Source organism: Larimichthys crocea, chromosome I (assembly GCF_000972845.2).
Source record: "Larimichthys crocea isolate SSNF chromosome I, L_crocea_2.0, whole genome shotgun sequence".
NCBI classification, from domain to species: Eukaryota; Metazoa; Chordata; class Actinopteri; family Sciaenidae; genus Larimichthys; species Larimichthys crocea.
In genome coordinates this window covers 32,628,671-32,653,776 of record NC_040011.1, presented here as the reverse complement: position 1 = coordinate 32,653,776, position 25,106 = coordinate 32,628,671, and the positions used below count along the sequence as shown (strand labels likewise).

The window sequence follows — 25,106 nt, the reverse complement described above, 5'->3', positions numbered from 1 at the left end:
TCCACATTTGACAAAACAGAAAGTTTCAAATGCAATAAGTTTAATTAACCATCGTCCTTATGCAGACTGTTCTGATTGGAATGTAATGACAGTCAGTGTCAAGTAAACGTTACCAGGTTAAACCTCAGTGATGATAGGTCAGGAGATGTTTTTTTGCGGTGGATTCAGCACAGATTAATTTCACATTTACGACATTTCCTCTGCCTATTTAGTTCATTCAAACAATATTTTATCATTAAAGAAATGCATTCCTTTACTAACTCTTTTTGCTTAAGAACTGGCTAAACGGTTCTAATATCATGTGTCATATTGAAGAAGCGTAGCTCAGATCATCTGGTATAATTGAAGTCTTTTTGATACTTTACAGCACCTACCTCTACTGTCCCAGAATGCTGACACTTTGTTTTGACATAATTTGGGTTCATTATGTTGTCACATTATCACATCTTGACGAGTCAGATCAAACAAAGTGCCATTTGTCATTTTACCTCACCCTAACAAACATACCCACACACCACCAAGCAGCCCCCCTGCTGATCCCACTAACTGTTGGTGCACAGCCTCAACATGTTTATCTGTCTGAAATATGTGCCCATCCTTTTCTTGCATAACCTTGAATGACAGCAAAGTGTGGCACTCCTTGTCTAATTGTTTTTGTGAAAAGCAGGTGCAACCCTGAGGTGATGCTCCAAATGTCGCACAGACAATGAGAAGGATAATTGTTTTTCAGGACCTGTTGCACTTATTTTAGTCATGTTGCTCACCAGTATGACTTTATGTGATTAGTTTGCAGTTAACAGATCAGCTAAGGACACAGTTATTTCATACATTAATTAAAATGCAATCAAATTAGCTGGATCAGATCATTTACATATTAAACATAAATACAGTAACATAAATAAACATTTAACTGAATACTGGAAACAGGTTTAAAATAAATAAATACAATATTGTACATAGCCTATAGTAGTGCATGTTTTGAGTGTTTGAATGTGTGTGTGTCACCATATCATTACATTACATTACATTACATTACATTGCATTTAGCAGACGCTTTTTTTCCAAAGCGACTTACAGAGGAGGACATAAGCTGATGTAGCTAAACTTAGAAATGTCATTCATTGCGGGAAGAAAAATAAAATAACGACCTCCAGCATCAGAAAGTACGAAGATGTAGTCATTGTACCATACTATAGTATAGCAGTATTAATATTACAATAGAGGTTTGTGGGTGTGTGAGGGTAGGATTCTCACTGTCTGTCTAACCCTAACATCTGATAGGTTCATGGTATGTAGTAGCGAGTAATTGTGTCACTGAGAGAACTTGTTTGTTCCTCCGTGATTTGACAGTGTGTTATGGAAGCGTATTGCCCTGATGCTTTAAATAAGTCGCCAATGGCAAATGAAATCAGTGTGCATGATTGCGACTTAGCTTTTTAAATTTTGTGCCAAACTGGCCTTTCTGTGAATTTTAATCAAAGCTCTCTCCTCTGATGCTGAAATATGTGACATAAATGACAATGATACATGATAAATGGCATTTTCACTGCTCATGCTTAACATGCAAACATCAGACACTGTTAATGAGAGAGAGCAACAGTACATGTCTGTTAAACAGTTTAGCAGAGTCAGTCGTGTCACATAACCATGCCTTGGCTCTAGCTAAAGCAACGCCCTTAGACAACATTCATGGCAAACATTAATGATGCATTGTTGTCTAATAAATGCTGTTCTGTGAGCGAGGTAATTGACAGCCAACTTTCCCAGTCATTTCAGTGGAGTGGAGTTCACCCTGACTCGTTCGTGCATGTATGCAGAAGAATCGAGCCGTTCCCTTCATTGTATAGTAGTAAATTACCTTCAAAGGCATTTCTTTCACCTGCGTGTCCCATTCATCTTCTTGACTCTAAACTATAAAATGTATAGAATGTATACATGTCTGGTAATAGTTTAAAGCGGTAATCACATAATTGTTTGTACGCACTGGTATGATCAGCATTCAATGCTAAAGTGTGGACAGTTTAGTTGGTTCAAAAGTTACATGAGGAAAAAAGGTAAAGGCTGTGAAAGAATGTGATCATTCTGGTTCTGTAATGTAAGTGAAAGCACCACAAAGATGGAACATAGAACATTATTAAGTATAAAATACTGTATGCTGTATGATGAAACTATTAAAAACCCCAGACAAGGAGTCTGTCTGTCTCATGACACATTAACAAAGTAAGTGTGTTGTGAGGATTAAAGGAATTGAAGTGCTGTTCTGATTTTACTAATAACTCTTATCTGGTTAGCTGGCATACATATTCTGTTAAGACAGGCCTCACAGAACACCAACGCAGCATAATAGCTGTAAACAATGAGGTATAATCATGTTCTTACAAAGTTGAAATGGCAAACCATGTTCACCAGATACCACAGTGCTGCCAAAACAATGAGCTGAAAGATGCTCAGTCTTCAGGGTTGCAGGTTGGGTGATGTGGTATTCTTAAAACCTGACGTGCATGAAACATGCTTTATGTTAACATAGCCCCTACAGCGAAGTCTGGTAAAGAGTTTATGCAAGACTAATCCCTTCTGTGTTTTTGGATTTAAACCACAATACCTTCCAGTCCAGAGCTGAATTGGCTTGTGTAATGATATCATGCACCGACAAAAACCTCCTGGCATGGAGTTCTTTATAATAGTTAAAGTACGGATCAAAGCACTTCTATGTTTTTATAACAAGTGTTTCTTTTTTGGCTGTCGAACACCTTTAGTAAAGGCTGCTTGCTTGTACAGAAACCGAGGCATCACATGAGAAGCGATCAAAGTGATCCTAAGCGCCCACCCGCGTGGGGAACAGAGGCAGAGGAATGTAAAGTCACAGAGGTCAGGTACATGAGGGAGCTACGAGACTGTTTATCCCATAATCTGAGACTGCCTTGTTTTTGTTTCCCTTCTCTTGTGGGCAGTGTCCACCTCTGAAGCAACCACCTCCGCTCCAGAAATTTGACTAACAAGACTTTTCCCTGTAGCCTCAGTTATGTGATTCCCTGAACAAACACTCCTGCGGATGTCGTGCGACCAATGCAAATTCTTGGATCCATAGGAGCAACATGACATCTAAAAACAGGCTCAGTGGCATTCCCTGTTTGTAGCCACCTTTCCCAGACGCTGCAACGCCCTGGCAGGTGTTGTTTTTCCACGATACCCTTACCATTGTTAATTGCCATCACCACATCTACCAACAAGGAACCACTTTGCACAAAGGGTGTGGGAGTGTGACGGTAAGTATTCCAACAATCCTGTTTGGTACTGTTTGTTTAGTCAGGATGCTTCGTGTGTGTGTTTTAATATTTAAATCCTGCAGACACATTTAGCTTAATTACTGTCCTATAGTAAAGATGCTTTCTCCGACTTCCTCTGTCACTGTCACACTTCTCTCTCTCTGTCCATCTCTGTCTCTCTTTTTATGGCCATACAGATGGATGAAAAACCACAGCCCTGACAATCTGTCAGAGAAAAACCACATGAGAAAGTCAGCTGTCGTTCCTCTGTGGAAAGAATGAAAGCCTAGACAGAGACAATATTTGTACAATGGTTGTAAGAGATAGAAGTGCAAGCACAGTTGTGTGTGTATTATAATCCCCACATCCTGCATCTTTGCTGTTTACCCAACACACAAGTCATCTGATAAGCAAATCCTCATATAGCATTTGCAAACATACAAAAGTAGCTCCTCAATGGGAAATTAGGTGGTAACACATGGGAAAAAATGACGTATCAAAATAGATTTGGATTTCACGATTTAACGTTTACACTTATATGGCTCATCACTATTACCTGAGAAGAGTCTAAGCTTGTTTTGTGCTTTAATGTGTGTGAAAAGGAGACTGTAGCTTTACCTTTGAAAGAAATACATAACTTACTACCCATCTAACAAAATTTGTAAGCATAAACAATAAGAACACTTATATTATTTGTGTCGCTTCAGTCTTACTCAGTCTACTGAGACCACTGACAGTATAAGGAATGGACAGTGTATGCGTGACGTCACCCACAGGTTTCTAAAGAGCCGTTTCGAAGCTCAAAATCTGTGATGCTGGCTGCCACCATGTTGGTCAGATGCGGATCAATAGCTGACCCGAGGTGACCCAAATGACACCTAGTTACTTTAACAAGCCATCTTGGATGGCATTCACTTGTCAATCAAAGCAGCCATGCTGTTAATTCTGCATAACTTGAAGCCTTAATATCATTTAAACAGGTGAGTTGAAAAAAAATTCACCCTCAGTACAGTTGTCATGAACAGAGAAATTAGCTATAGAGACCAAAACTGTTTTTTGTACCAGGCTGTAAACATGTTTATTTCTGCTGTGAAGTTGGACATTTGACCATAGGAGCTTATGTTCTGTAGCCAGCCTCAAGTGGACGTTTGAGGAACTGCAGTTTTTGGCTCTTTCACATTCACTTCATAGCTTTAGTGAGAGCAGTAGCATGCGGTGGCTAATGTGAAGTTTGCAAACCTCAGATGAACACTGCTGTGAAACTGTCAGCACTGAGTTTATTTACTCACTTTATGGCTCATTTGTCTTCCGTAAAGACCCATGCATCACACCGGCATTTAAAACCTGAGATTTTGCAGCTGTAAGTCTGCGTGAATCTTTTGTGAAGTTGAACTTTGATGAACCATGTTGTCAGTGACCTTTGAGCTAAGAGGGAGCTAAGAGGTCCAATGTTAGTCATTTGATTTAACAACTAGCCCTGCTAATTCATTACATCACCAAGCCTCTAGCACCACCTTTTCCTATAGATAGACATTGCTGTGTTCTGGTGTAACTGGACCATCTTAGCACTGAACTTGTGATTTCCTCTTGTTGCCACAGTGAGCCTGTACAGCAAGTTACAACGTGTCACATGAGCAGATTTAAATTTCCTGTCAATCATTTGAAAGTCACACCATGTTCTGATGGTGTAATTCTTTTTGTGACAGTGAGCCGACGTGTTCGCTTACATTTGGATCAAATCTTGGGCCTTTAAATGTTTATACCACACCCTTAGTTTACCTAAACATACATCTTTTCATAAGTCCTTGAATATTTTTAGTATTGTCACTGTGACAGTGCCATAGCCTGCCTGCAGCAATATAACACTGTAATGTGTCTCTGCTGAAACACAGGACTGTTGTTGTGACATATCTGTACCCAAGGAAATGTTGATGCCACATTATAATATTTAGAAGATGAAACCTTTGGCCCAGACAGACACAAACACCCTGTCATCCTCTAAAAACAGCCAAGACTGTTATTGAGCAAGAGGTTACTCTGCACACAGTGTGTATTACTTGGCTTCAGAGGAGTTTAGAGGGACACAGATCTCACCTTAATGATAGTGCATGCATAAGTAACCTCTTATTAAAGCGCACTCATACACTCACACACAGGTCCTGTCACTGTGTGTCCCTACACATTCCCTCCAAAGTTTGTGTCGCTGCCTGTTTCAAAGCGGTTCAGTAATCCTGGATCAGAGAGTACAAAGGGCCCCAGAGAGCCGGTGTTGTAAGCGCTGTGTCCAGTCTCCCTGCTGCATCATGTTCCCTCAGGGGGGGTGTGTGGTGGCACAGGGAGGAGCACCCCTGGTGGTGGCTGACCCTGAAGACTACAGAGTGACACACAAACTGTGATACTGGCAGGATAATGTCAGCACGTGTGCTCTGTCTCAGGGGCCTGCTGCTGTTGAACTGGGGAACAGTGGGATGGAGAAAGTGTTGACCAGCCCGCTGTAGAGGAATGTGGCTAAGCTGCGGGGAGTTGCAGATCGGCTCAGTGTGACCAGGCGAAGAGATCGAGGGGCTTTTACTGCTCTCACTGTGGCTTATTCGTGAAAGGCCACGTTGACTCAGGTGAGTATCACTGGGTAAACATTTACCTAGTAAACGCCTCTAGTAGCGTGTGATCTCAAATGGGTGGCAGACAGTTTTCTGAGTTGTAACTCTGTATCTGCGTGTTCTGCAAGATACTCTGTCAGTAAGTCCGTCAGTGGTGTCCTGTCTCAATGTTTTGGCCATCACAGCCACTACCGTGTCATTTGACTGTATGGAAATATCAGTGGCTCGCTGTGTGCGTCTATAAACATTTGGGTGTGCACTCTCTCAGGTCTCCATGGACTTGCTGCAGGACTACAGCCACAGTCACACCATGAGGGGCCTGGACGTCCGACTGAAGGGCTTCCTGGAGCAGGTGAACAGGCTGCAGGAGGCCAACCAGCGGCTGGAGGCTCAGATAGTCAACTGGGGCGTCAGAGGCACCTCACACTCTCAGGACTGGTCCAAGCAGGAACAGACTGTCAGTCAGCTGCGTGCACAGGTCAGACTTTTGAGATTGAGCCGATCATTTGAATCATTAAAAAGTGTTGTAAAAACGGTGCACAGCTGTTTGCCAGGCTAAGATAAGAGAGTGTAGCAGTCGTATTTCCACTCGGGCTTTATGATTATGCCCACGTTACGCTCCATTACATTAGCTTAAGGACATAGTGGCTGACAGATAAAAGGAGTAGGTGTGTATAATCAAACAGAAATAACTGCAATCCAAACAGAGAGAGATCCTATTGATGCCAAATGCATGTAGCATCGAGTCAACAGCCTCAAAGACCTATCTAAGATCTAAAGACAGCAGCCCTGAACCCTGTGGCGCAGCGAGTTTACTGATTAAAACCACCATGTCGAAACTTGATACAAGGACTGAGAGTCTGTGCTGACACGTAAAGTTGTAAATTGCTGTTGATTATTGATTATTTTTGAGACTACATCCAGCTAAAAGAACCTGTTTCTTAGTTCTGCTGTAAAAATTGAAGGTCTGGAGAAACCCTGTTTTGAACCAAGAACAGTGATGCTGCTGCTTATTGTAGCCATGTTTAAAAAGAAATGGGTCAGATAAGCTGCATATAACTCCACGAGGTGACATCAAACAGGCTTGTTGCAGAGGGTTGGAAACAGGTATGTGTGTCATCTCTACTGGATCAGAGCCAGAGCCATTTGACAGAGAAGTCATACATACTGAAAGAATGCGGAACGTTTAATGACTTTACAGCAAGTGACACGTTGATCTCACATGAGACAACTTGATGGCTTTCGACTGTTCCCTGCGTTCTGCATCACTTCTACGCGACAGACATCATAATGACTCTTACTGTTGTATCATCCAGCTTGTCTCCGAAGTTTGGCTGACATTCCCGTGACTATGACAGGCTCAAAAGTAAACTATGCTAGCTTCATTGTTCAGTGAGCCAGGATTAATTTAGGATTTAGCTTTCTTAAGGACCACTTCATATGATCTTTTTGCCTCCAGCACTAGTACTCAGTACGCTGATTGACTCATGTCACCTGGGCTCCAAAATGGGCAGGTGTGCTAAAAGAGCCACGTAATGAGGGGATTATGAAGTTTATGGTAGAAATGTTATGGAATATTCCATGTTATCTTTGGCTTTCCTTCAACATGGGTGCGTCTTGTCCTGAAAGTGCTGCACTCATAAGAACAAAAGGAAATAAGGGTGTGTTAATATTTGTAGGTGTGTGATAAAAGACGAGGAGCCACCTCTGTGTCCAGACAGCTCTCCAGCCTAAACTGTGACAATGAGATGAAGCTGGAAAGAATGTTGTATTTATTTACATAGGCCTTCGTACAATTTAGCTATTAATAATGCCAGACAAACAACCACAGATGTTTGTTGGCTGTGCTGTAGTAAGATTTTGGTTTTATTCCATGTACAGTCATTATGTATATGTCAGCACTGATTGCCTTTAGCCCCGAGGTGAGGTGACACAGACACTGTACATAACACTGATTTATCTTCATTTTGATTGATAAAACCACTTTACTGTGCCACAAACATCAGTAATTATATTAATACTTTTTCACATTGGCGGTGAACAACTTTACATTGCCCGGACTGCACAGAGACAGTGATGTACATCAGGTGTAAACATCATAAGGCCTTCTCACACTGTACTTAGCCTCAGGGCTAATTGCTTTCTTGGAGCTATCTCAGCCTGCGCCAAGCTGTTAGATGCATTCATCGGCACTATTTATAGAGATTGGCAGAAATGTGTCATTCCCATCATTTGCGTGCATAAAGTTGCTAATTGGACTGCACTCTTAATCTGTTCTGCTGGCTACACCTGAAGCTCAGAAACACTAGTTTTTGCACACAGAGGTTAATCCGATCGAAGAATAGGAAAGAAATGACGGTACAGATGAAGTGACAACAGAACAGTCACCAGCTCATTCCTGACAGAACAAAAATGTATTTTATGTATGAGCATCAAAAGATAATATACTGTAAAACTTAATACAGAGTCATCGCTGATATAAAGAGACATGTCACAGTAAGACAGGCACAGGTGTAAATGATAAAATAAATGGCTGGATTCCATTTAGCTTCTTCAGAATCATTCAGGCTAGATCACTGTTAAACTGAAACTGCACATTGGGTAGAACAGATTTGGAACACCTGTACTTTTCCTTCTATAACATATAGCTGCCCATTGTTAATCATGTAGAGTTCTTACAACAAATATATACACTGTACTAAAAAAGAACACAAAATTATAATACAGGACATTATGTAAAAGTACAGTATGTGCATGCACTGAAATACAGTACAGAATGTCACTTGTTGTTAGGGCTGGGTGTCAATACTAGTACCAATACCAGTACTCCTAAAGCAATGCAGATACTAATAGAGAACTTTGTTTGATACCACGGTGCAGCTGTCCACTCTGAAGTTTATTTTATGTTATGTCTGAAAAGTATTTATTTATCAGTATGCATTTATTGTTTTTATCAGATGCCACATGCACCTTGTATTGTCATACTTTGTAAGGTTTTGGTTACATGTTGGCACGCTGAACTGCAACAACTCCATCGAGTACGCCATGACTTCACCACCACAGACTGTACATAGCTGCTAGCTGTAGCTGTAGCTGCAATTGTGGAGCAGTGCATTAAATCAAAGTGCGCTCACAGTGATTGGCTGCAAAGAAAAAACATATAAATATTCATTATTTCACCTTCTGTGGACAAAAATGATGAGAATGCAGGTATCCTTTGACTGGAGATGTAATGGTACTAGGTTATTTTGGTAGTTCAAGTCTTAATACCCAGTCGTACTTATTGCTGATCAAAATATTCAATATTCAGAACTAAACTTTGTCTTTCACATCTGTATTTTAGTAGACCTCCTCCGAACGCCTCAGCTCAGGCCAACTTTACTTGTTTACATTTTCACAGAGAAAACTCACTCTGACAGTTGTATTATATTGTAGCACTGGATATTGTTTTATCTCATTCCTTCATCTAATCTCACATTGTTGCATTTTGTTTCTGTCAGGTTGGTAAGCTGCTGATGGAGAATGCCCAGCTGGCATTACAGTCTGACAGCATGAAGTCCAGAGCTGCCGCCATCCAGGCCAGGTCAGCTGGATTTGGTTTTCCTGAACGTTCCTCTCCTTCAATCAATACAGTCTAGAGCTTGTTGACTGGTATATTAGGCATTAGATTGCATTCTATAAACATATCACACTCAGTCATACAGTTTATGTCCAAGGTGATTAGGTACAATGGAGTGTTTATATTTTTTAATTTTAATTAGTAGAATAGAAAATGTGGGGTTATTGTTACTGGCTCATAAAAGCATAACGATGAATGAATAATGAACATACGTGTGGAATACCAATCAGAGGCTTCCTGTTTTCATCCTGCTGCAATGCTTTTCCAGTCCTCTGTTATCTGACTCAGGCCAGTTCCCGCTCCTGTGAGCCAACCTGCATACAAATCCAGGCCGGGCTTTGTGCCGCATCGGCACTTTCACTTATGTATTGATGCAGAGTGACACCGAGTCGCCCCACACTCACAGCCCACTTCCACCGTCAGCCGTTAACCCCCTGAAGGACAGAGGCAACGAGCCGCAGACTGTAAAAAAACTATTTATAGCTCCTCGCTGGCTGAGTGTGTCTGTGAGACTCTGGACTCTGTTTATGCAACATTTAGCGATTTTTTTTGGTATGATTTCAGCAACATCCTCCTTCACTGTCATGCACCAAACTGCGGCCATGCAGCCAAAACCACAATCTTCCACTCTGATTGTTGTTAGTTAAACTGCATATTTGGCACGACCGAGGAATGTGTCAATACTTCAGGAAAAGAAAAACTTTCCACTTGACTTTCAACTGCTGCGCTCCATTTAAATAATTGTGTTTATTCTGGCTGTTTCCTCATTCTCTCTGTGTTTATATGAGTTTTTTAAATAACTTGTGCATGCCACGGTTAAATGATTGACAGCAAACACTGAGTAACTAACAAATAACCTTGTTCTGTTCACATGACATCGTAGGTGTGAGACGGAGGAGAGGAACACCAGGCACCTGGAGCAACAGGTAGCTCTCCTCCGGCAGTCAAAGAAGAAGGCAGAAGAGAGCAGCATGACGCTGCAGGCAGACCTTCGACACTCCATGACGGAGCTGCAGGAGTTGCACCAGCAGTTTGAGGTCACTAAATTCAGTCTGACTGTGTCTTCATCTTTCTCTCTTTCTCTTTCTTCTCTGCATGCACAGTTCATTTTAATAAACCCCTTATTCAGCCAGGCTATAAAAACAAGATGGAACTTTTTAATAACAGCCTGACGGTGGAGCACATCTCCTCATGAGATTGGGAGAAAATAATAGTGTGAATGAAACTCATTTGATAGCCACTCCTGGAATTGAAACCTTCGCTTGGTGGGGGTTTGGTGTGCCTCAGGGTCTTGGCAGCGGTGTAGTCAGGAGCTCTTGGTAGAATCAGGAAAGCGGCTCGATGGTGGCTACATGTAAGCAACTGTGAGACAAAGTTTTGGTGGCCACATACAGCGTCTTCTGGGTGAGAGAATGACAGCACAGACTGACTGACGTTGTGGACATTTTACCTGTATAATTGGGAGATGGAGATGGAGTCGAAGCTTCTTGGTGAGGTTAAATGGAAGTTGAAAAGTACAAACATCATTGGACTCTCTTGGCTTTGGCTCCGAAACTAAACTTCTGTTAAGAAAGTGAAAAGTACTGTATAAGCCTCATGCAGTTTGTCCTTGTGGTGAAAAGAGTTGGCAGCAGTTTGAAGTATTCAGTCTTCTTCTTTTTTTTTAACCGCTGGAGATCTGGATGGCTGGGACATTGATTGATTGGAAGGAACAGCCTGTCTTGTCTGGTGGTGGTGAGTAGTTTGATTACCAAGCTGGCGGTGGACTGGCCATAACAAACATGTACAAACATAAAGGGTGGAGCAGTCTGGATCAGAACAGTTTGGATAATATGTCTGTGATTGACTTTGTGGTCGTTCCATCAGGTCTTATGTTCCTCACTGTGGTGATGTTTGGAAAGCTGCTGGACAGGCCTGCAAGAGCCAAATATGTAGTGAAGGTTTGTGGGGAACATCGGTCTTAATGTGTCAGATTTAAGAGGCTCTTTTTACAGAATATCACAGAAACTGAAGATAAGTATGTTTCACCTGAAAATGAGAATCATTATGTTTTTGTGACCTTAGAACGAGCCAGACACTGGAATTTACCATGTTGAACCACCAATTACTCGAGTAGCCTAAAACAGACAAACTAAACACTGCCGTGTTTCGCTGCCATTGTAGTTTCTCCTTCACGCCAGGGTGGAGAGGGTCAAAAGATGTCTTAAAATCAGCAAGATTCCACTAAAACCTACACACTGGTACTTTAATGAGATGAGTCCATACTAATTCATAATAATAGTAAATATAACTATTTTATATAAGGCTGAACCTAATGATTATGCCATTATGGATTCATCTGCTGGTTATTATTTTCAATCACCCACACTCAAATCATCAGTCCAGTGGAGATCTACTGTAGTGTTGTTAATGACTGCAGTACAGTGAGACATGTTCTCTCTGGTCTGGCGATGGGGAGTAGTTTGATTTGCGAGTTAGTGGTGGACTGGCCATAACAAACATGTTCAAACCTAAGAATTATTAAGCATGTTTGAGAAACATGAAATTGAGAAACCAATCGTTCCAGCTGTACTTGTTTATACTGTTGCGTAGTTTAGAAGTAATATTGCCCAATGAAATAATAAAGTAGAAGTATAAAAAAGCATGAAAAGAAAATATTCAAGTGAAGAAAATGTAGCTCAAGTTTGCACTTAAGTATCGTGATAGAGTAAATATATTTATTTACACGGTAGAGCTGCAAACATGGCTGTAGATTCTGTGCTTTGTGCAGTGTTTAGTTGAAGAAGCGATGTGATTTCATTTTGCAGCGTGGTTCTAAATCTGACCACAGAGAAGGAAAAGTCTGATCAGGACGCCTCGTTCTAAAAGAGAAGAAAGATGAAATCATAATCTGTTTTTAAAGACTCATTAGAAGTATCATCATGTACTTAGACCTCCAACCCTGACATTATAATCATGTTTCTGCGTGTGTGTGTGTGTGTTAGACTTCACCGCATATAATGATTCCTCGTCCCTTCACTCTGACCTCACCCACCCCTCCCCTCCGCTCTCCTCCTCCTCTCCTGCTTCCTTTTCTTCTTTTTCTCATTCCTGCTGACTAATACCTCCCCCCCTCACTTCCAATGTGTATTCCTGCATAGACACACACATCCACACACACACACATGCACACATGCAACACTCAAAAAGATTTCTTTCTCCTCTTGCCTCTGCATTGCGTGGACTGTCTCACAACCCTTTGCCCCCCTCCCACACAAACACACACACAGCCACACACTTGTGCACACACACACACACACACACACACACACACACACACACACACACACACACTTTTTCTCCTTTGTATTCGTTCACACATCAGTTTCATCTCCCTCTTTGTTTTGTTTTTCTTGTATAATTCTCACTCCTCACATCACTCACTCTCTCCTCACCCTCTCTCTCTCTCTCTTTCTCTTTCCCTCTCTCTGTCTCTCTCCCCCCCTCCCTCACCCTCTTGCTCCCTCTGGTTGGCTGTTTGCAGGCAGCCCGGGCTCTACAGCTGCAGCAGGCCGACTCGTGCGATGCTCTGTTAGTGACGGCCACAGCAGCAGCAGCAGCAGCAGCAGCAGCAGGAGGAGGGGAGGAGGAGGAGGATGGCACAGGGATGGAGCTCACCCAGCTCCTCGACCGAATCAGAGCGCAGTGCGGTCAGAGCAGACTTCCCAGCCCAGGGGAGAGACACCTTGGCCTGGGTGCCACGTCAAATCCGCTCCCCGGCTTTGTCGGGCCTAGCCGGTCTGGAGCAGCAGCAGCATCCAGAACACACAGAGGAGCTCTCAGTGAGGTACGCATCCACTACTGCATCCTCACTTATCTTTTTTTTTTCTATGCCTCTGTCATGTTGTCCTGGACCACTGCCAACCAGACACACCCTCAGTACCAACACAGGACTGTCCCAGGAGAAAGTCTGATGTATTTGCTCAGCTGGAGTTAAATGGTTAGCAGTGTTTATTGACTGTAATGAGAGGCTGTAGGTATGCCTCCCCCTCCTTTTTGTGTATGTACGTGTCTGTGTTTGCCTTGTTTTAGATTTGTGTATGTTGACTGGCTCCTTACTTACTTCGGCTATTTACTGTTGTAAAATGTGGATACAATAAAATGTAAAGCGATATATAATCAATTTCTTCCCTGAGTGAATAATCTTTGGTCCTCATTAAATATTTATGAGCCAAATTACAACCTGAGCACCCTCATCTATCTTGCAGATTTTCTGTGGTAACAGCAGCATTTTGTTATTTTAGTCTTATTTTAACTGTCCTCTTTTATTGTTAATACGGGGAAAAAAACAGAGTCTGGGGGCTTTTTTATTAGCCCAGTGTTCCTGTGCCACGGCACAATGACTTTGGTCTGACAGGGACAATAAAGTGCCTTTACCAAAGGCTGCAAGCTACCACGGTGCTAAAATGGAGCAGGTTTTATGAAATGCCGTTGTTTACCAGGTTTATCAGAGCTTCTCTGTCTGTTCCACTACAGTAGTGGTTACACAATGCTGCAGTCAGAAGCCTGCGTGATGTCCATAATTATCATTAATCATAAATATTAAAATTTTAAATAATGCAGTCTTTTTGAGAACTATATGTACTCTATGGGCATGTTACTATGCTGTTAACTTTAAATTATTATTATTAATATTATTATGCCAGGACTAAAATCAACCTTCCTTGTTAACCTCATGAGTTGCCAAAGTTGGTGTCAAAACTCCAATGGAGGTACCAAAACTACCAACACTTGATGACTTCTATCACCATTTTCACTGACACCTTTTAAAGGTGCACTGTTGACTTTTTTGTTGTTTACATTTGGTGTAAACACAGTCTCAGTGTGTCTCCTTCAGGGTCTTAAATGTGTTCAGTGTTTTTCCTTCCTCATAAAACATTTCCAAAGCTGATTTTTGTGAACATTTTATTGCGTACATGCATGCTGGCTAGCTTATCCACTACTTCTTTGCTGCGTTTCTTAATGTGATGCTGGTGTGAAAGCAGTGAAAGGAATGTCCGTTGCAACATGCATGTTTGTCCTAAAGCATGTACACACTTCACTCTACGCTCCACAGCGCCACCGGTGGTCAAAAACTCCACCGAGTACCTTTAAGTTTCTCAGTTAGTCCTTTACTTGAATATTTCTGTTTGATGCTACTTTAGAGAGAAATATTGTATGCTTTACTCTGCTAAATTGTTAGTATTGTTAGTAGTTATTTGGCACGTTAAAAGCTTACGAAACATTATCAAAAAACAGGATGTTATGCATTTTATAGATGAAACCACCTGACTATATTTTCCTGGCCACCGTCACCAAGTGCTTGCTCCTGGTAGAATTTTTGGATCTCTGTAGATAATAATATTATAAAGAGTACTGTTTAGACCTGATCTGTTTGGAAAGTGTCATGAGTTGGTGGTATATAGATAAAACTGAATTAAAATGGAAATTATAAAATAGTTCAAAAAGGCTCCACCTTGCTTATAACAGTGAAATGCTGATTAGAGTACGTAATCGAGTAATTTAATATTTAATAATATAACACTGTGACAGGAGTCTTTTCTTTATTTTATCTTTATTGTTTTCTTTTAAGAATAAATTAAAAGAGAATTGAAAAGGGTAGAATATACAATGACAGATAAACTGAACCTGCAGGGAGGTTGCATTCAACAGTACGGTTTGTGATTTATACTAACCTTTTTCCACAGCCTTCTGCAAAGCAATCGTCCTTCATTTTTAGCCTTTATGTAAGAAACCCAATCACTAGGATATCATGTACAATGGTTGTCCCAGAGTTTGTTTACATTGTAGTACTGCTACTAGTTTAACTGGTAAGTTTCAGTAAGTAAGGACGTCTTCCTCACTGCCTGAGGCAACAGATGGAATAGTAATTGCCTTTGACATGCATCTTCATCTAAGATAAGGAATAAATGAAGAGTTGATACAAGATAATCACTTCCTAAATTAGCTTATTGCATTATTAATCAAATAGATTTAATGCACTCAAAGAAAATGGGAATCACCGGAGTAATAAATTAAACAGAGAATAACTTACATAACTTGAATCGTTTTCTTTTGTTTTTACTGTCAAAATATTGTCATAACTGTGCTGAGACAGCTTCACCGCTTCACTGCTTTTGTAGGGGGGATGAGGGCCGAGGGTGTGACAGCTGTACAGTGTGTCAGCACAGCTTGTTCAGCTGTGTGTACACGCAGGTCTGGGTGTCTGCTCCACTGTCTGTTTACCTAAAGTGAAACACACACTACTTACAGCACTACCTGTGGCTGCCGTCTGACTGAGAGCCAGTGGGAAAAGAATTGTTACCCGAGGGCGTGTGTCCAACAATGGTGTTCTCATGCCGTCTTGTTTTAATGTCTTCTCCTCCAGGAGGAGGCAGCATGGGCGCAGGTGAGCCTCGGCAGCGCCGTCCTGAGGGAGGCTCGGGCCGAGCTTGCTGAGGCCAGGAAGCAGTGGCACTCCCTGCAGGTGGAGATTGAGACCCTTCATGCCTTGGTAAGGACACGCACAATCACACATACATACACACATCACCACAGCAACGCCCCAACTGTCACACTGATAACACAGCCTCCATGGCGAGTGTGCAGATCGCTTGTGTTGACTTTGTAGCTGTGATAAGATAAAGACAAGTTAAGAAAACACACATATATATATATACTGTATATCATAAAATGTAAAGCTACACAGATGGAAAAGGAAGGTGGCTTTGCATCTGTCAGCCTGTTAACTACAGAATGAATACATTTTACATTAGCGCCAACCATTTTCCAAAAGTCTCCATAGGATCTGACTTTCCAGTGATTCATTGGTTTTCTCATCAAACTACAGTATAAAAATAATTTCCAGAGACTTGAAATAGGAAATGTAGGACACCAAATACAGTTCACTTTAATTATTTATTTCTAGAGTTATGATCCTGTGGTAGGACTGCAGTACTGGTACTGGTACAGGAAAACAGTCTGCAATAACGTAAGGAAATTTGCAACAGGTTAAAGAAAACAAAAGCGTCAGTATTATCTGTATAAACTGATAACTGCATATACAGTGAGCCAGCCTTCAGGATGATTAAAGGCCCCCTGCATCACCCTGTTGTGGCTCTTTACATTATCTTGCTTATTATGGCTCCTTACTAAAGAAGTCAATCATATTGATTTTAAAATATTTTTATTGATTTAAGAATGATTTTATAGCAGTGGCAATGGTAGCTCACCTGGTACCTCATGTGTCAAAGCTGTGGTCCAGGTTCGATTCCAGCCTTTGTTGCAGTTTCCTGTCCAGCTGTCACTGTCCAATGAAGCAAAAAAGATTTTATTGCTTCCACTGTGCTCAAGAGATCAGTGTATCCGTTGCAGAGGTCTGCTGGTCAGACTGTAGAATGGCCTCATTGTCCAATCAGAGTCAAGCATTGCAAGCGGTATAATAATGTGATTCAAAATAACATCTGTGGTATACTTGATGCTAACAGTATGCTAAAATGCTAATGTTCAGCAGGCTTAATATTTAACATGTTTGCCATTTTAGTTCATTGTGTTAGCTTGCTAACATTTGCTAATTAGCATTAAATGTGAATGACAAAATGACAATCCATCTAATATTTGTCCTAAAATATCATATTTCAATAAAAAAAGTATTTCAATAAAAAAGTATCAGGGGATCACCAAAGTCATCAAACAACGATTTATCTTCTGGGAACTATGAATGTCTGTACAAAATCCATTTAAGCTGTTGATATATTTCCTTTTGATGTATGTTATGTATGATAACAAACTAATATGAATATGTGCATATTAAGTAATACTTAGCTTCAACCAAGCTGGCAGTGTTGGTGGTGAGAAGCCAATGAAGGTTGATGTTACACTTCTAACATCATTATTTTCTATATGTTTTTTTAAAATTCAGTGTGGCGTTATTTAAATCAGCTCTTTGCCACTTGTTTTTCAGGAGAAAGGCCTGGAGAGCTCCTTGCAGAACACCCAGCAGCTGTACTCCAGTCAGCTGCAGGACCTTTCCCAGGTGATCACGGGGCTAGAGAGTGAGCTGGAGCAGGTGAGGAGCGGGCTGGCCACCCAGCGCCAACGCCACAGCCAACTCCTCAACACCAAGATGAGGCTGGAGCGGGAGATCGCCACTTACCGGCGTCTGCTGGAGCGCGAAGAGGGCAGGTGAGGGCAACGCGAGGCACACTTCACCTTCCAAAACTGTGAAAAGCAAGAGTGCAGAACAAATTTAGGAAAATAAAACGGGACAGAAATTCAATTTTCATTTCATTCATTCAGAAATTAAATTTTTATGCAGCATTTCTGCAAATTCTGTATCTAAAACTTAAAGCACTCACACACACACACACACACACACACACATTCAATGACAAAATCATCAAACAGATTTCATCATGCTTTAGCAGTCTGGCCAAAGCTTACAGTTCTGCCATGGATTGTGTACAATGTCACAGTGTGAAACAAACTCAGGCAACAGAGTGTGGCCAAGCAACATGGTGACATGTTACGACAGTGATGGAAAATTCCAAAAAGTTGCACACGCAGCAAAAAAGCGCAGCCAATGAATAAAGTTAAGATGATTTTCTACCATGAATTCATGGCTAAAAATCCAGCTTTGTCTTTAATCAGAGAAGATGATAGAATCCAGACAGTCTTTGTCTCGTCTCTTAACTTAGCCACTGTCAGCGTCAAGCTGTTTTTTACGAGGGAATATTCCATTCTTCTGGCATGGCCTTTAATTATCTTGGAGCACATTGTGCTCCTTTGCTATTTAACACATTCTCTGCATCAACCTTGTGATTGTCATTTTATAGATTGTTGAAGGTAGAGTAATTTGGTTTTACGACTCTTAGAGGTTACAGACAGATTGGAGTGCTGCCTTTGGCTTTCCATGCATTTCATTCAGAATTTGACTTTGACTGATGTCACTAATGCAGGGAGAGACGGGACATGGCGTCTGAAGTCTGCATTGTTTGCTCGTATTTGGACAGGGTGGTGACTGAGTGGGTAGCAAATGGAGACTCATAGGGCTGCATGACAAAATGTGTTTATCTGTACACATAAAACTCCAAAGGTTATTAAGTTGAGGATGTTAACTCATAAAGGCACAAAAGATAACCATGAAAGATCTGTGCACAATACTGTATTACGTCTATGTCATCTTTTAAGCATCCGGTGTCTTGTTCACGCTGTGCAAAAAGAGTTTGACTGTTTGACTCACATTGGTACTAATATTTTAGCAAACATTGTTAGCATCTTGGCATCTACAGCCATGCTAGTAGTTATATTAGGTTGTAATATGCTTTCACCTAAATAAGGTGTTCCATGTGTTAGCATTTGCTAATTAGTGTCTAACACAAAGTGCAGCTGAGGCTCGTGCCATTGTCATTAGTTTACAGTTTTATAAACCAAAGAATGATTAGTGAGAGCCTCGAAAAAGTTATTGCAATTCATCCTGAACATGAATGTCTGAAATTTTATGGCAATTCATCCAGTTGTCAAAACATTTCACAAAAGATTCCAGATTCCAGATGCAAAATAAAACAAAAGAGGTCTTATTTTTGGCCATTAAATAAAGCTGCAGCCAGCATGTGGTTAGCTGAGCTTCTCCATTACATGTCTGCTGGTTTACGTATTTTTCCTAAATGTCCAATGTATGCATGTATACATGCATACATACAATTCACATGCCTTTGGGTTGGTTGCTCCATACGCTGCCGTCCTGCCTGCCTGCAGGTACATGAGTCGTAATGGGCAACCAATGGGTCTGCGGCCATGGAGGTCTTTCACAGAGGAGCCAAAGGAGAACGGGCTAGAGAACAGTTTCAGTGACTCCGCTATCACTCCGGACGAACCTAAGTCTGAGCCCCTGCCTGAAATACCGTCACTCCTCCCAGCAGAAAATGGGATACAGAAAAGCATTCTGCATAGACAGCAAAGCCTTGTGATACTCACAGGTAAGACACACACACTAAGACACACTCTTACTCCAGTCATATCTTGTTATGATTTGTTTGTCATTAATGTCTTCTTACAGAGCCGGAGCAAGATAAAGACTTGCCAATCGCCACTGTGAAGACTCAAGAGATTCTTCAGGGCAACGTGGTGCGAGAGAGCGCAGAAGGTCACGGCACCATCGAGTAAGTATTGATCGGTTTGCCCCCCATTGACATGCAGTCAGCACCTTTGGCTCAGGCTAAAATGTAGACATTTTCCAGCAGCAAGCACTAACAGCATAATTTTAGGGCAGACTGTTCTATAGTACCCAGATAAATACCTTTTTGACTACAAAACAACATAGTGTCCTGCTGGTTTAATCTCCTAAACCCTCTCAGACTTTGACTCACAGCTTTAATTGAGTCATTAGTTTATAATGACACAATCGTTCACGTCCCACACCCCGGCGACGTCTGGCCCAGCAGACAAGAGCACAAACTCTCGAAGGTGTTACCTTTAGATGGCTGCACATTTTCCCATGAGTAATTCATTACAGCGCTGCATGGGAATTTTACTCCTCTAATGGCTTGTGTTTGATGTGGAGATATCCGCCTGGTGGGGAGTCTTCAGGGCGTGTCACCTTTTATTGTTGGACGAGACATGGCAGGAATTCTTTGTTAGTGCTTCAGGTGTTACCAACCGCAAACACACATACCAAAAAGCCACACACACACACACACACACGCCAACAGAGAGCTACACACAAACCCAGTCACTCTGCCAGAATATTTACTATGTCTTATAGCATAGCAGACAGTATCAGTCACTCTGACTGATTCTTTACTGATACCAAGGGATTATGTTGGCCAGCCCACTTTATTTATTTTACCTAAATGTTCATTGAATGCTTCTGGAATCATTTGTGAGGCAGGAATCATCATCTTGTCTTCAAATTAATTAATTTGGCCTACTACTTTGATGGTAATTTGGTAATTCATTAAATTCACACAGCGGCCGTTTTCCTTGTGGGAATCTAACAAATCATCACAAATCATTTCACAGTTTTATATTTGATCATTAACTGAAAGGACATTGTGAAAATCCAGAAGGACATTAGGTCATAGTCCAAGGTAAAAGAACATATTTGATAACACGTTAGCTACCATTAGACATCAGGTAACGTTAGCATTCACCACTTCCTAGCTAACGTTGCCATCTGATAGTGTTAAACAATACAATAAGAAAGGTTAAATTACTCACTGCTAAAGTGTTTGGAACACACTGTTCTGTTGGATGTAATCTGTATAAACATTACACAAAAAAATGTGTGTTGAAATTTCCCAGTATCCCTCTGGATTTTTACTATCCATTGTCTTTTAAGTTGCTATAAGTTGTTACAAGGCTTGCAACCTCAAACACAATCAGTACAACATTTGAGCTTCCCATCCTGAGCATGATGTCAGAGAAAAATGGGTGAACGGGTGAATAGTCAAGTATGAAGCAAGCTCCCGGGAAGTGCGCCAAGCTTCAGGCCAGTTTGACATATTAGTTAAACCTATGTAAGGACAGAAATGTGATGCACACTGGCTCAAAACGGCTGTCCAATAACCTTACACTCTAACCCCCATAAAATATTTCAGAATATTTATTTGTCTAATAATAATTCCAGAAGAAATGTCTAGAAGAGAAATCATTTTATTCGCATTCAAGTAAGTGGAGGGCTAAACCAGAAGTTAGTGGCTCGACTAGAGGAAGTCTCTCAAGTACTTGCTCAATGAGCCACACAATGCCACACAATGTAGAAGCATTTGTGAAAGATCTGAGTAATTTATACCTGGAAACCGAACTGTTTTGGTTTTATGTGCCACTGAGCAGCTTCCATAAAAATTAATGAGCCCTGCCTGCTGTGTCTAGTTCTCTTTATACATCCACGGTGTCAAGGCATCCAGCTGAATGTTCCCCAAATCATCACTACCTCAGAGGTTTATACACTTTAAAGCATTCATAATGTGCACGTCCTGTTGTTTACATCCCTCCCTTTGTCAAAAGCCGTGGTGATGAACTGAGATTTATGATACTAGACAACCTATTTCTATTCACAGATGGTTCTTAAGTCACTGTGAATGCGTTACTAGGTTACAGGAGATACGGTCTTTGTGGTTAATCGCTCTGGATAGTCAGACCAGGACTTTGCATTGTAGCTCGCGACCATCTGTCTGAGTGTATGTGAATGAGACCAATTGTAAAGCAGTCCTTTTAATTACACAATTCATATTTTTCACCCCAGAGCAGCATTGTGACGTTTGCTGTATTACTCTGGAATAGCTTATGCTTATTAAAATGGCACTAATCCATTTTTTTCATTAAAAAATGGAATCAATCCTGTGTAATATGAAAGGATTCACTCGCAGTGACCAGCCCCCAGAGAATTATTACCCGACTCTGCATTTCACCTCCGCTGTACACAGCATTTTAGGGTGTTTCAGCTAGTTGTTTAAATCTTACAGCTTGAAAATGTATTGTAGTGGTGCACTCTTTCTACTCTCAATAACCATGTTCCCTGTCACAGCAGGTATCTGTTCTAATATTTAGAATAATTTCCCTCAGGTGGAGATTAAATTGGATTTAAATTTGTCAGGTGGCCAGTAACATGACACCAAATGAATTCTAGTGTTGCTCAACGTTTGCTGGATGGGTAAATAGGCAATCGTTTGCTAACAATCTCACCACGTCAGCTATAAGGTGATAATCACTGAACAGACAGCATAAGAGTGACGTCACCCACAGGTTACTGAAGAACCGTTTGAAGCTCGGTTGTGGCTGCTCTTGTCAGTTCTGCCTCTTCCAACTCACGGCTAATCTAAAAATCACCAAAGATGTTGCTACCGGCAGACCTACGGCAGGTTTGTACACTTGATCTCAGGACTGGAGTTAGGATTAGCCAAAGTGTATCAACCTTTGTCAGAAATTATAGAACAAAGAGATTACATTCTGTAATACGGGCGCACTTAATTTAATACACTAGACCATCGTTTTGTTTTCTCGAGATCTCGAATTAATTATCTCGTTATCACGGGAAAACGGAGGAAAATTATCTCGTTATCACGGGAAAACGGGTGGAATAAAATGTATGTATGTATGGCCTTTTAGGGCTTCTGTAGTGCTTAGTGTTAACATGTCAGTGTTTACAGTTTGTTGCACTGCCCCCAGGTGGCCAAAAAAAGCAATTATCTTTCCTGTCAGCATAACCAACATCTCCTTCATTCATTACATTTGAAGCCCAACAAATAGCAGTGCTCAAACCTTTTGCAGAGGCAGGGTCCCTTTTTCAGATGGAGACCTGCTGATATAGTAAAGATGGCAGAGTCCTGATCCACAGTAGGTCAATCCATTGCCAGACTGGTTGCATGTTCTTACAACGTAGGTGATCTAAGGAATTTGAAGTCTTCGCCGTTGTCGCCCCCTAGTGTTAACAGGTGTGCAATCATGCATAACTTCATTCAGTACCATTGAAATGACCAATCCTACATGGGATACCATGACACACAATATTCTTTAAATAAATAAATACATAAACAGACTTCTGGCGATTGACATTCACATTCAAAGACATATCAGTGCAGCATGCACCACATGCTGTAAATGTACCCGAACAAAATATGTTTGACACATAAACAGAACAGAGTATTTAGAACATTTAAATAACCTGATAACACATAACCTTGATACGTGCATTCATAATGTATCATAATCACCCTTTATTGCCACGACTTCTAACCTCTTTCCAACCAGGACAGAGAAGATTGACAAGGTGATCAAACAGTGGGAGGGCTCTTTCTTCAGAGGGAATCCCAAACTGCGGAAGAAGTCGGTGTCACTGCGCTTCGACCTGCACATGGCCGCGGCAGACGAGGGGTGTGCCCAGACTAAACAAGACAGCCTCCCCGACGTGGAGGTGCGTCTCATCATGAAGAGATCTCGCAGCATCCCAACCATCACCCAGTAACTCACCATCACCAGGTTGGCCAGATCAACACTGGCTTGCAGCTGTTTGCGGTACCACTGCTAATGTTGAAGTTACAGAAATAACATCTGTGCCATTGATATCTGGGATATTTCCATCCATTAACATCATGCTTAATATGAATTTCAGATCACAATATTCATTGACTGATGACTGAGATCTCTCCCATCATACCTTGACTCTGGCAGGATATGAATTACCCATCAGGCTTTTGTGCTCATCTAATGGGGCCATTTTTACAGAGGATAACAATTTAATATATCACCATCTTCTTCATCATCCCTGTAGATGAAGAAAAAGTGACTCTCAGTACTGTTAATATTTCGGTATGAGGTCACCAGACAAAAGAGATTATATTGACCGTATGACCCTGCTTAACTACAGCATTTCATTCTAATTAACACGTGGTATGGGAGGCCGAGTGCACAGGTACAGGGAAATAAATGGAGGTGTGGACTCACAGGTCACTGTGAGCTGCAGTGAACGATCAGAGGGTGGATTTTGTTCATATATTTTCTTTAAGAGACTGTATGGGGGGGCGTCCAGAAAAGGGGTAGGATCTCTCTCCCGGTTAGCACTTCATTTGTCACAGTTCCCACCTTCAGTTTATCTCAACAGATAGCAGAACAACACTGAAGTCAAATATAGAGAACGTTCCATGTGAAATGAAAGCTTCTGTGTACCGAGTCTTCAGTAAATCGGACACATTATTTTGTTATGTTTGCCATATTTTTTGGCAATTCCTCTTGTGTTGTGTTGTGTTGTGTTGTTCGGTGTGAAAATGATTATTCCATTAACATATTAAGATATAGATTGGATCTTATATTCTTTGTGCACTTTTAGTTCTTAAAAATGAATTGTAACAATTCAATCGTGTTATATTACTGTAAGACTATGTGGGGAGGGTGGTGCAATAATCTTCAGCCCCCCTTTCCCACCCTAATGGTTTCTGTACAGTCCCTAAACGCTTGCACTGCGGACACATAAAGCACTTAGAAGAACACTAAAGGTCTTTTGTCATTGCAGCTCATTCTCCATGTGATAATGTAGCTTCATTTTATGATGCATTATCCCAAAAAAGAAATAAATCAATCAATAAATTAAGCTCACTGTGATCTCAGCAACAGTGAGGCTCTTTTACTCACCATTTGTCTCAGAGAATTTCGATTCTCTGTCTTAACCAGAGGAGGGCAGTATTTGTAAATAGTTAACATTGCAGTGTATCTTCATTGCTCAACTCGGGTTGTGTAGCACACGTTACCTGTTACACATAAGATTCAGAGTTTTTATGTTTAAGTTTTTGAGTTGGCACCAAAGATATTAGAGATAGAAAAGGACCGTCGTGCTTTGCATCTGGGTGCCTCCGAATATGTCGAAAATATTTAAAGATATTATCTATGCAGTTCTGTGCTTGACTTTGCTTTGCTTCATGAAGCACACTCTTCATTTTGGGAGCAACGTAACTTCAAAATGAAGCATTATGCTTTTATCAACAGTTTATCATTTCAAATAAAAACAAAGAATTATGTGCACCCTGTTGTGTGTTCTGTCGTGTTTACCTAGTTCGATGCATAGGGGACACCACACAAGTCACCACGATAGCCTCCTTTGAATTTTAAAAA

At 41.1% G+C, this 25,106-nt stretch overlaps 1 protein-coding gene across 3 annotated transcripts; it reads left to right on the top strand.

Annotated features, from left to right (window-relative positions):
* The first annotated feature begins 3,033 nt into the window (after window positions 1–3,033).
* Window positions 3,034–25,016, top strand: krt222 (keratin 222). 3 transcript variants are annotated; one of them, XM_019266148.2, is made up of 11 exons: window positions 3,034–3,266; window positions 5,702–5,881; window positions 6,135–6,344; window positions 9,367–9,449; window positions 10,369–10,522; window positions 13,009–13,311; window positions 15,892–16,017; window positions 17,467–17,687; window positions 19,260–19,480; window positions 19,561–19,663; window positions 23,253–25,016. In XM_019266148.2, exons 3-11 carry the CDS (start codon window positions 6,141–6,143, stop codon window positions 23,464–23,466), a joined length of 1,629 nt encoding a protein of 542 aa, XP_019121693.1. In that variant the 5' UTR covers window positions 3,034–3,266; window positions 5,702–5,881; window positions 6,135–6,140; the 3' UTR covers window positions 23,467–25,016. The 3 variants fall into 3 exon arrangements, with proteins under 3 accessions (XP_019121693.1, XP_019121692.1, XP_019121694.1); XM_019266147.2 differs by lacking the exon at window positions 3,034–3,266 and having other exon boundaries at window positions 5,675–5,881; XM_019266149.1 differs by lacking the exons at window positions 3,034–3,266; window positions 5,702–5,881 and adding an exon at window positions 5,936–6,005.
* The last annotated feature ends 90 nt before the right edge of the window (window positions 25,017–25,106 follow it).